This window comes from Artemia franciscana, chromosome 14, assembly GCF_032884065.1.
Source record: "Artemia franciscana chromosome 14, ASM3288406v1, whole genome shotgun sequence".
NCBI lineage: Eukaryota > Metazoa > Arthropoda > Branchiopoda > Anostraca > Artemiidae > Artemia > Artemia franciscana.
Window position 1 is genome coordinate 7,272,887 of NC_088876.1, and position 12,662 is coordinate 7,285,548.

A 12,662-nucleotide genomic window follows, 5' to 3' on the forward strand; every position below is an offset into this window, starting at 1 on the left:
GAATCCCACCCAACATCCCTTTGCCTGGCTAAAAAAAAAAGAATTAAAGGTAAGAGTAATCAGTCAAATATGTGTTTCTCATGACAAATCAAACGACCAGTGAAACATATAAAAGTATTTTGATTCTTTTGAGTATTTTATTTAAAACGACGCATTCGTTTTAAAACGATAATAATCAAATTTATTCAGTGTCAGGTTTTAAAAATATCAAAGAATTTGATATTTTTATCAAATGAGATAAAAATTTGACACAATTTGAGAAACCACTATATTAGCAGTGATAAATTTAGTTTAAAAAGTTTAAAATTGATTAAGTTTACTTAAATTAATTAAGTTTAATTAAGTTCACTAATTAAGTTTAAAACAAAACAAAATGCTCCAAATTTAAACATTCAAATCAGTTACAATCAGCTGGTTAATGCCTGGTGGCAAGGCCTTACCCCGAACTTTTGTTCGGAGCTTATTTTTCAAGGGGAGGTTAAAAAAAAGCATAAAAATAGTATATATGCATTTTTGGTACATCTTAACAAGTTGAACAAAATTTCAGGCCGGGGATTCAAACCCGGCTGCCCCTCCTCCTTGGTCGCAGTCTTGCATGGGATATATCCAATGGATACTAAATAAAACCTGCTAGACATGCAAAAAATATAGATGCGATCCGAATATGAGGGAACTAATCACTATATTAGATAGACAAATTCAATAAAGAAATAGGAACTACCCAATCTGTCATTAATTTATGAATGATGTACTAGTTTAATTGAATGTCAAATATTAATTACAATTTAGTGTCTCAGTTCTTGTGTTTTCAGAAATTTGAACTTTTAAAGGTGGCTAAAAAAAACTACTGCATCGTGAAAGAAATAAGAGAATATGATATTTCTGAAACCTGAATTAACTTTCTTTATTTCAAGCATCATCAGATAGGTGGGCCTAGACCTAAGGTTGTATCTCGAGGAGGAGGAGATACTGGGTTCAACCCCCCCCCCCCGAAATTTTGCCTGACTTATAAAAAAGTAACAGAAATGCTTATAAACAAAATTTTAATGTTTTAAAACTTTTTTGTAACCCCCCCCCCCCTCCGAACAGAAACCAGGATACGCCATTGGGTAGACCTTTCCATAAAATTGGTGCTTGTCGGTTATTCGACACACCCAAAAAGTGAACTTGATGATGACAATGAAACATGATAAAATAATACTTTACAAAATGAAATTACGAAAATCTAACCAACCTAGCCTCCCCCCCGCTTGATGTACAAATATATAGCCCAAATTATACAAGTCCAATGCATTCTGTCCAATGCATTGTATCATCCGTCACTTGATTTTGTATTTAGCCGGTTTTCTGAGATGTAACTCAAGAACCTAAGCGTCATTCTTGAATGTGTTTCCAATAACCGACAAGTACCATAACGTTTCGCAATGGGGTATCTGGTATCTGGGTTTACACTGTCAGGTAATTATAATGTTATAATGCATGCCAAAGTGCAGATGTGGATGATTGGAGAAATATCCTCCTAATAACCTTATAAGGACCCCTGACGAATATCTTCGGAAACATATTGGAATGAATAATTTGGTTTCCCTGATAAATCTTAAAGTGCAAAGGAAATCGAGATAAAAACATTTTTTGCCCACTTGACCTGATCTGAGTTACGAGGTCCTTCTATATGTGAATTTTCATTAAGATCTGATCACTCCTTCGTAAGTTAAAAATACCTCATTTTTTCCTAATTTTTCAGAACTAACGCACCCCCCAACTCCCCAAAAGAGAGCGGATTCGGTCCAAATACGTCAATCACGTATCTACGATATTTGCTTATTCTACCCACAAAGTTTCATCCTGATCCCTCCACTCTAAGCGTTTTCCAAGATTTTAGGTCCCCCCAACTCCTCCCTATGTCACCGGATCCGCCTGGGATTTAAAATAAGATCTCTGAGGCATGATATCTTTCCAAACATCAAATTTAATTAAGATCTGATCACTCGTTCGTAAATTAAAAATACCTCTTTTTCTATTTTTTTTATTTAACCGTAACAACAATTTCTAATTTAATCTGGTCTGGTTCCTGAGACATCTGCCAAATTTCATCGTCCTAGCTTACCTGGAAGTGCCTAAACTAGCAAAACCGGGACAGACAGACAGACCGACCGACCCGCAGAATTTGCAATCACTATATGTCATTTGGTAGATTTGGTAGATCAAGTGTCATAAAAACTGCATAACAAGCTGGAATTCTTTTCCATTAAAAATGAATTAATCTTTAAAGACACATAGTGCAAATTTCCACTTAGCGAATTTAAATAATCAGATTTTATTACCAAAGTCCATGGTGTTTAAAAAAATTGGCCTTTTTTCTTCCTATACTTTCTATTTTGCTTCCGGATTCTTTCAACATTTTAGAAGAGTAGCGTCAAAATTACGCAAAATGCGACATGTGACAATTTTTTAAATATAACAAATTATGTTCAATTCTGGGCACATACTGTACATTGTAAACACACCAATTTTGCTTCTCTTTTAATACCTATAGCCTACATCTGAATTAGGTAATGTGTCATAAGCATAAGCTAGTTGAGGAGAATAAATAAGAAACAAGGTTTGATGAATAAATTCATTGCGTTAGTTAACAAATCGATATTGACTACCCATAAAAGGCAAACAAGCAAAAATGGGACAGAAAAGAAAGACTAATATGGAATAAAAATATATGAAGCACGTGCAATACTTTGTTCAAGTTTCTGTTTAGATTTTTTTTTTCATATTAAAAAAAAAATTATTTTATAGATTTTTTTCAAGGTTCTTTTTCCGGTTTCTTTTGATATTTGTTAAGGATTCCTGAATTTTTTTTTTAGTTTTGTGAAGATTTGTTCAAGATTTTCACCGTTCTTTTTTTTTATTTGTTAAAAAAAATCAAGTTTTTTTTTAGATTTACAAAGGATTTTTTTTTCTAATTTTTTTTATAGTTTTTTTTTTAATGAGATAGGCCTGTTTTTTTTTAATTGTTCAAGATTTTCCGGTTTTGGTGATGCCACCCCCCTGACCCAAAGATTAGACATGTGTATAACTACGCGTGAAGTACCAAGGACGGAGAAAACAAAATCTAGTTTTAATTGATGAAGTGGAAACTGATATATATATATATATATATATATATATATATATATATATATATATATATATATATATATATATATATATATATATATATATATATATATATATATATATATATATATATATATATATATATATATATATATATATATATATATATATATATGAAAATCGAGAAAATTTTTCCTGAAAACACCTCCACACTCCGTTATTCATTTTTTGATAGTGGAGAACGTCAACTGAAAAAAAGAAACATTGCTGAGGAATCAGCAAAATTTAGGCCAAATACATACGGTACCAAACGATCTAAGAAGACGTAGCTTTTTTAAGACTGTCTTTGAGAATCAACAGGTTATTAACGCTGGAATCTTTAAGGACGAAAAAAATATTGCCAAACTCCACTAAATAGTTTTTCTTATTTGTTTTCACGGTTTAACATGGCAACACTGATGAAAATGTGGCCCTGTCCCAAAAACTTAACGGTCTTGAAAGAGCTAAAATAAAAGTATTTTATTTTAGCATTTTTGGTAATTTAGTAGGAGAGTAAAGACATTGTTTTCAAGTATATTTCGATATGAATTTCGCAAAAATGAACCCTAAAGGTATTTGGTGTTGATGACCAATATGTTTTAGACATTTTAGGCACTAATTATTACTTTTAAAGGATTCCATTATGGTAATATAAAGTTAAGAATTAATCAAGCACTTTAACCATTCTTGAAACGACTAACACCACTGGCGTCTGATTCCCTTTATGCTGGCAACGCTGCCGTATGGGAGCTTTAATCTATGGTTTCATACCACAGCCTAGCTTTGAAATCTTACAGAAGGAACTAAATTTGGGTTCCAAAATCTGCAAGTGGGTTTCGTTAAATTTGCTCGTTCTAGTTTTAAGTAGACTCTTGTTTCGCGCTAATGAGAAAAAAAAAACACATTTATAATTTGTCCTATATTTAGTAATTTAGGCTACTCTAGAAGGAATCTTTGATGTCGAAATAGCACTAACCACTTATAATTATGAAATAAAGTACGTGTCAGGAATAAAAAAGCGGGATAAATTGAGATGAACAAATTAAAAAATTACAACATTGCAGAATTTTTCCCTATGGAAAAAGAACGGATAGAAATAAACAGAGCAGTTTTGACAAAAACATTCAAGCATTTCAAGTTTGATATCAGAAATCAATATTTAACTTTTGACTTGAGCCTATCTAGGCTCTGTCGTGGCCACAAGGTTATGAAAATTGTCTGCAAAGAATGAGCAAGGTAGAGACCATTAACTACCAGCTTCAAACCTTTTTGAGAAATACCCCCTTATTTTGACAAAAAGTTGGTTATGTGGTCACTGGCTATTCCTTATTTTTCAAGCTCTGTTGGAATTGAAGAAGTTTTCTTTTTGAGCCTACAAACCATAGAGCCTGTAATTATCATGGTTAAAGCAGTAGCTGGAACTTAGTAAAGAGCTACATTTAATTACTAAAAAATATTTCGAGAATTCCAAAAAGAGCATGAAACCCCTCAAAATTGAAACTGAAAAAAAATATAACATTGAAATCAAAATTGTCAAAAAACTTTAGTTGAAGGATTCCTTGAATAACAATAAAAAACATATTTTGCAAGGGTACCCCTGATGTATTTCTATTTCTCCCACGATCGATCATACCGAACCAGTGAACGTAGATATATGGAGAAGACTAATTTGAACGGAAATAATAATGGCTAGTGCCTTTATACAGTGATTAAATAAAAAAGCAAGTTTTTTCTTAACTGAAAGTAACGAGCAAAGTTAAAATTTACTTGAGAAAGGATATCCTCTTCAATATAATAGTTTTTTTTTACTCATTTAAAAAGTTTTTTTTTTCCAACATTCAATCAGGCACTCAGGCTTAACTGGATTTCTTACTACTTAATTTTACCAGCGCTTTAATCTGATGCAATACATCAGCCCGTCTACGGGCACAGTCACCCCCACCCCTCCAAAAAAATTGAGTCCAAATCATTTTCTGATAGGCTCGAAACTTCCATCCTTAAATCATTCGGTCAAGAGGACCCAACACACAAGAAAATATTAAACAAAATTACTGGTTCCCCCCAAAAATGGCCTAATTTTTCATGCAGTCAGATTCAAATTAGTCACTTGGTAAAGTCTAAAAAGCCCCAAACTATTCTCTTTTCAGTTTCTCCCGATTCAAAACTTGACATCTACCACCACTCTTCCTTTACTAATAACTGACTAATAAATATAATGAAAATCAATAATAAACAATATAAATATAATAATCATATGAAATAATAGCTTAATGACAATAATTAATAACTTTCAAAGTACAATCATTCTTAGTATATCCATACTGTTGGTTCATTTTGTCAAAAAAAAAAAAAAAATATTCGAAGTATTAAAAGCCAAGCTCACCTTTTGTACGAGTATTTTCAGTCCCACTAGATGTTTGACTAAGGGTAGTTTTTTGTTGCAATTGTATAGATGCAGAATTCACTGGTTGGGGCTCATCAAGTCCCAAAAGGTCATCAGGGAAGTCCAAGTTCCCTAAATCTGGAAAATTCTCAGAGAGTATATCATTCAACAGAGCTGAATCATCAATATCCAAATGTCCATTAGTAGCTACCTGATTATTAGTGTTGATTGTAGGTGCTAAACTTTGCCAATCGAGACCTATCTCATCTGCCTTTGAAGGTGGAACATGCTGTACTGGTTGTCGAGTTTGAATAACTTGGTACTGTAATTGTTCTGTATTGTTCTGCAATGCCGGATAATGCTGCGGTCGTCGTATTGCATTATTTTGTACAACCACTTTTGCTCCGTTTGTCATATTTTTAGCAACTTCAAGCGGGACAAGTCCAGGGATATTTGGACTCCTTAATACTTGTGGAACAGGTCCTTGAATAGCTTGTCGAAACTGTTGTGAAGTAGGCACTTGTTGCTGCACTACACCCCTGCTAACTATTTGTCGTACGATAGGTTGTTGTACACTTTTCTGCTGCTTTTGATCAGTCAAAACACTACTCTGAAACACTGAACTCTTGTCATAAACACCAGTTTTCACTTGGGAATTGGACGTTGAGCCAATTAAGGCTTGCAATATCAAATCATTTTGTATAACTCCATTCCTCTGAACATTAAAATCCGATCTCATTCGCTTTGGATTTCGATCATGATCTAAACTGGGGGCATTCACCTGACTTTCTGCACAATTATAATTCAACTTGTGAACACTGTCACTCACCATATATTCAGGTTTCACTTGCTGTCTCACCGGCTGTGTTCTCACTGTACAATACTGAGCCTGAGGACGCGATATCACATTCGATGCTGATAAAGCTTGAGACAAAATATCAGTACTATCATCTCCATTAAACAATTGCTCATCGGTTAGGTCACTGATATCAGTAAACTGTGCATAAGGATCTCCAATCCCAAAATTGTTCAGTGAATGATCAACAGGCACAAATGAGGCACCATAATCTTGTCCAGCGGTGCTGGCCAGCACCTGCTGAGACTGATAGAGGGAGTAATGCTCTTTGGCGGCTTTGCAGGAGGATGAAAACCGGTTCCGCAGTCTTTTGTATTTCCAGGAAGGTATTACAGCTAATCCATGTCGCCGTAATGGGAATGAACAAGTCTAAAATAAAACAACAACTTAGTGCTAACGTAAAAAAGGTTTAATACGAATTTAACATGTTCCGCGCATTACTTCCTAGCAGCTATTTCAGCTTGTATCGCGATTTGCCCCGTCAACACAGTAAACACGCAGATACACGGTATGGTAGGATTGGGTGCAAGAGGATGCACTCCAGGGTTGCCACCTGGTATAAAATCACTAAATTTTAGTGACTTTATGAGTAATTTTCTTCAATTATCTAGTGATTAAGGGAGGCTATTGCTCTTGATAGGCCTGTGCTAAAAAATGATCGAAGTAAAGAGAACAAAAAAAAGTGAAGAGAACTAAAAAATGACAATTTAGGGGATATTTCCCTGTGTGCATGCTTTTTTACCACGAAACAACTAATTACATAGGAAAAATTGTATGAATTTTGAGCATCGTATCATAATTCGTGAGAATGCCGATATTACTATTAATCAAGAAACTCAACAATTTCATACAGTTATAAAGGAATGCAACTCCCCGTATTAGGAATACTCCCGGGGAATATCCCCGTAAAGGAATATTCCCCGTAATATCCCAATATATGTACAAGCAAAGTACAACCTATGCCCTACTCACATAAGAGGATGTGAGATTTCTTCTTCAAATTCATCAAATTCCCAGCGGCCAATGTTGTAAGAAAAGATGGGTGTTAAAATCACACATTCCAGATACGTCGGTAAAACCCGCAGTTTATTTTAAGAACAACCCCTCTTACATTTAAACAAAGATACAAAGATAGGGACGAGGGTTCACCCCAAGATTAATCCCAAAACCCCCACCTGAAAGGTGAGTTGGAAGACAATCCCAAAAATCTTAAGCTTCTAGAATGCTATCACCATCATCTAAAGTCAGAACACAGTTGCTCAGTGCTATCATAACTATCAAAACTAGTGCAAAAACTTGGGCAACATCTCTTTCCATGTCGACAACGAATAATAATTATAAAATTTAGAATCCTCAGTGACTACAAAGTCACAATCGTCTATCCCTAGGGGAGGGAAATAGAATAAACTCGATTGTGGGTGCAACTTATTTTGGTAATGCAATCTAGCATGCAGAATCACCCTAAATTATTTTTTGGCACGATAGTAATCACAAATGAACATGATTTTCTTGGGAGAGAGAGATACAGAACAAGGTAAGGTGTTGAGTTAGAGAGCCCTGCGATCTTGTCCCCTTCTTTTCTGAACATACAGAAAACTGGCTGTAGGTGGGATAAAGAATCCTTGCCCCCTTCTACGAATATGTAAAACTATGTCCTAAAAGCCATATTTTTTCGTTGACTTGGATTACGATTTTTTCTGAGATGAGAGGTTCCTCCAACAAATCTGCATCAAAGGGTTTTGCCCTCTAATGGAGGTAAGTTGGCAATAGTTGTGCCAGACTTGCATATCTGCACTAAGAGGTACTCTACTTCTAGGATTGGTCTATAAGATACACCTACAGAGCATGGGGAAAATATTGAATGCAAGAAGGCAGACGTATCTTAGGTAAAAACATCCTTTTGTAAGTGTTAACCCCCTCACCAAAGATCTGGACTGTTTCTGGCTAGCACTCCTTATTATTAAATCACAAGTCGGCTTCTTTACCTTCCTCTTTATTTTGAAGTTTATCCTATAACACTTTCTCTTAATCCTTTCCCTTTATTTTTTTGATCCGTCCTCTTTTAGGCTTTTCTTCAAACTAAGTTTTAAAATGGATATTTTAAAAGAATTTTTAGTTTTGTTTTATGGGAGGTCTGAAACACGATAAAAATGAAGTTCTAGTTCATAATCTTCAAACTTTTCTGATAGGGGCTCTATGCATCAGCATAAGAAGAATTATTCGTTTCATCACCAGCATCATCGGCAGCATAGAAGAATAAGAAGAATTACTCTTGTATAAAAGTACATCTTTGACAATACAAGTGATATTGTGAGCCTACTTCTAAACCACATTTTTAATCTTTTTTTTAAGTTATATTTAGTTATTTTCAAGTTACTACTCTATTTTTTATTATACAGTGATAGAAAAAAGGCAAACAAAATTAAATAAAGCAACGACATAAACTGGCAAAAAGCCAAAGAACCTGAAATGATAGCACAAACAAATAGAAATTGTTCAACTAATGATGAGTCTGAAGACTGCAATAGAAAAAACATAAACAAGTAAAGCAAAAAGTAAAATGAAGAAAGAAAAATAATGCAACAGAGTACACTGGCAAAAAGCTTAAGAATTTGAAATGAAAGTTCAAAGGAAAGAAATCAGTCAACTAATGATGGATCTGGAAAAAGTAAATAAAAAGCAGTAAAAAGTAAAATAAAGCGACAACATAAACTGGAAAAAAGCTAACGACCCTGAAATGAAAGTCCATAGAAATAGAAATCAATCAACTAATAATGAATCTGAAGACTAAAAAAAAGGTAAAGTAAAGTTAAAAAATTAACGTAGAAAAGTGAAAAGCCTACACTGGCTACTTTAATAGGCTACTCGCCACGACCGTGGCCTGAATCGTCGTGGAGGCGACATAGGACTTTACTTTCGGGACAGTCTGCCATCAAAGCTGTTAAGTGATCCAATTGACTCCAACCATGAGATATTTTGGGTGGAATGTAAACCAACATAATTATCAAGAAGATTCACTTGTTTGATAGTCGCTTCGGTCTATTACCCTGAGAGTGGCAGAAACACAAAAGAATTTATTGAGCACATTTAGTTTTTCGTACACAAAATGCGCCAACAGTATGCCTCTCCTGCCTTTGTGATTGCTGGTGACTTTAACCAAACAAACCAACAGTGGGTTTCCAGTGTCTTGGATTTGCGGCAAGTTGTCGCAATACCGACCCATCAGAGTGGCAGCATACTTGACTTAATCTTAACGAACCTTACAGACTTCTACGATGCACTGCAGTTCCTAAGACCCTCCAGGATTCAGATCATTTCATAAATTTATTGGAAGCAAATTCAGCAATCCTCAAAATCAAACCATTCAAAACTACTATACGACCACTAGCAAGAGATTCGATTTCTACGTCCCGTCGCAGGATTAGCAACTACGCAACTACAACGTCAAAGTCAGTAAGCCAAATAGCCTATTTCAGGAGAAGTTCCATGCTTGTTTCCCGACTAAAGTCATTACCGTTAAAAATACTGATTAGCCATGCATCAAAAGCTACCTCAAGGACCTAATTAAGACTCATTACCGCCTTCACAAATAGCGATGCAGTTGTTTCTGCCAAGTTGCGGAACAACAGTTTAGAAATCGAGTCTCTCATTACTGAAGCAGGGATTGATGATGCAGGTAAAGTTTCTAAGTTCGCCATTTACAAGGAACATCAGAAGCTGAATAGGAACTGAGCATTCTACCCTGGCGAGTTTCCTTTAAACTTGTTACGTGAATTTGCTACTTTCCTTGCCAAGCCACTCTCCTCCATTATTAACCAGTGTTTCTAAGAGGAACTGTTCTTAGTGCTCTGAAGGGAGCATAAGTATGCGTCATACCCTAAGTGAAGGGTCTCAATAATTGCGACCAACTCCGACCTACAGCAATAGCCCCGATCCTGTCTAAGGCGGCAGAAGCGTTTATATACCGTGAGCTGATGTCACAGGTTTCTCCTTCTCTTGACCCATATCAGTACGGATTTTTGAAAGGAAGCAGAAATACTGTTTACTTAGTGAGAATGTATCATCTTATTGTCGAAAGGCTTGACCAACGAAGTGCAATTGTCGATCTTCTTCTAGTCTTATAGTAGACTTCTTCTAGTCTATTCTTCTTCTTCTAGATTACCAAAAAGCCTTTTACCTCATTCGGCATTTTACAGCTGTGACAAATTTGCACGCAATGGGTGCCCGCAAACATATTCTCCTTTTAGTGATCGGTTTTTCGCAAGACCTTTTCCACTACATCCACAGCCTTTTCCCTCGAGAAACCCAACTCCGAATGGGCTGCGCTCACGTGTGGCGCTCCACATGGTACGAAACTTACAGCGCTGTTATTTTAGCAGTTACAAATTTGTGCTTTTTAGTTCGAGGACAGGTTTAGGTACGTAGACGAATTGTCAGTTCTTCTGAAATATCTCATTGAAAACTCCGAGGCAGTTCCCCAATTCAGTGATGCAACTTTAAAGATTTGGTCTGTGCCCTTGTGTCATAGTTGTGCTATTATGGTGTCTACACACAGCCCAATCTATTTCAAGCACTCTCCCAAACTTGATAGAGAATAGGATAAATAGGAAGAGAATAGGATGAAATATCTCATTGAAAACTCCGAGGCAGTTCCCCAATTCAGTGATGCAACTTTAAAGACCAATATACTATCAACAAACTTCAAATCAACGAAGGAAAAACTAAGATCCTTCGCTTTGATCCTCTTAAGAGGGACTTTGTCAGTCCTCCTCCACCACATCCTAGTGTATCTTCGGCTGTATTTCTCGGTGTTACATTTAGCGTTAACAGCTCGTTTAGTACTCATGTTGATACAACCACCAAAAAGGCATATGATGCGATGCGAACCCATATCTTACTACACCGTTTCGTTTTTTCTGTGTCCCAACTTAAGATGGTTTATCTTACATACATACGGCCAATTCCTGAGTATGCTTGTCTTTTAAGGGACCCTCAAGCCAACAACACATGCTACCTAAACGACAAACTTGAGTCACTAAAAAAAGAGCCTTTAAAGTTATTCTTTCAGTCGCATATGTAAGTTATGGATCCTCATTATCTGTCCTACAACTATCATCCCTTCACAAACGTCATTTGGCTTTGATTTGCAAATTTGGCCAATTTTTTTTTAGCAGTGAAAAAATAGAGATCCTACCACCAGATGATGTATAAAATAAACATAATGTCAGCAAACAAAGTGAGAGACATTGCCTACGCTAAGAACAAACTGTTTCGACAATTTGTTCATTCCTTTTTACATGTTAGTGTTTAATGTTATAGTCTTGTCTTTTTTTTCTTGTTTTGTTGTAAGTACTAGCACCCTTTAGTTGGAATTTTATTCTAAGCTACGATTGCTTGTATAAATAAAACTATTCTATTCTAAAATGAAGCCATGACATAAATTGGAAAAGACCCTGAAATGGAAGTCCAAGGAAAAAGAAATCAATCAACTAACCATGAACCTGAAGACTACAAAAAAAAGGTAAAGTAAAGTTAAAAAATTAACGTAAAAAGTAAAACAACAAGAAAAATTGATAAAAAGCTAAAGACCCTGAAGTGAATGTCTAAAGGAATAGAAATCAATCAACTAATGATGAATCTGAAGACTACAAAAAAAGGTAAGGTTAAAAAATCAACGTAAAAAAGTAAAATAAGGCAGCAAAATCAACTGGAAAAAAGCTAAAGACCATGAAATGAAAGTCAAAGCAATAGAAATCAATCAACTAATGATGAATCTGAAGACTACAAAAAAAAGGTAAAGTTAAATAATTAACGTATAAGATTACAAAAAGCTAAAGAACCTGAAATGAAAGTCCAAAGAATGAAAAAAAGTTAAAATAAAATAAAGCAGAAAAGAGCTAAAGACCCTGAAATGAAAGTCCAAAGAAATATAAATCAATCAACTAACGACGAATCTGAAGACTACAAAAAACACAAAGTTAAAAAATTAATGTAAAAAAAGTAAAATAAAGCAAAAAGATAAATTGAAAAAAAAGCTTAAAGACCTTGAAATGAAAGTCCAAGGAAATAGAAATGAATCAAAAAATGATAAATCTGATGACTATAAAAACTAAGTTAAAAAAAAGTAAAATAAAGAACAACATACAATGGCAAAAAGCTAAACACCCTGGAATATAAGTCATAAGAAACAGAAATCAATCAACTAATGAGGAATATGAAAAGTAAAAAGAAAAAGAATAAACTAAAGCAAAAATAAAATAAAGGAAAAAAGTA

General features: G+C 34.8%; 1 protein-coding gene across 1 annotated transcript in view; it reads right to left on the reverse strand.

Annotated features, from left to right (window-relative positions):
* Nucleotides 1-12,662, reverse strand: part of LOC136035257 (uncharacterized) — a 68,509-nt gene that overhangs the window by 22,669 nt on the left and 33,178 nt on the right. Inside the window, exon 5 of the mRNA XM_065716928.1 lies at nt 5,534-6,758. Coding sequence (XP_065573000.1) covers nt 5,534-6,758 — 1,225 coding nt within the window. The remainder of the gene's footprint in view (nt 1-5,533; nt 6,759-12,662) is intronic.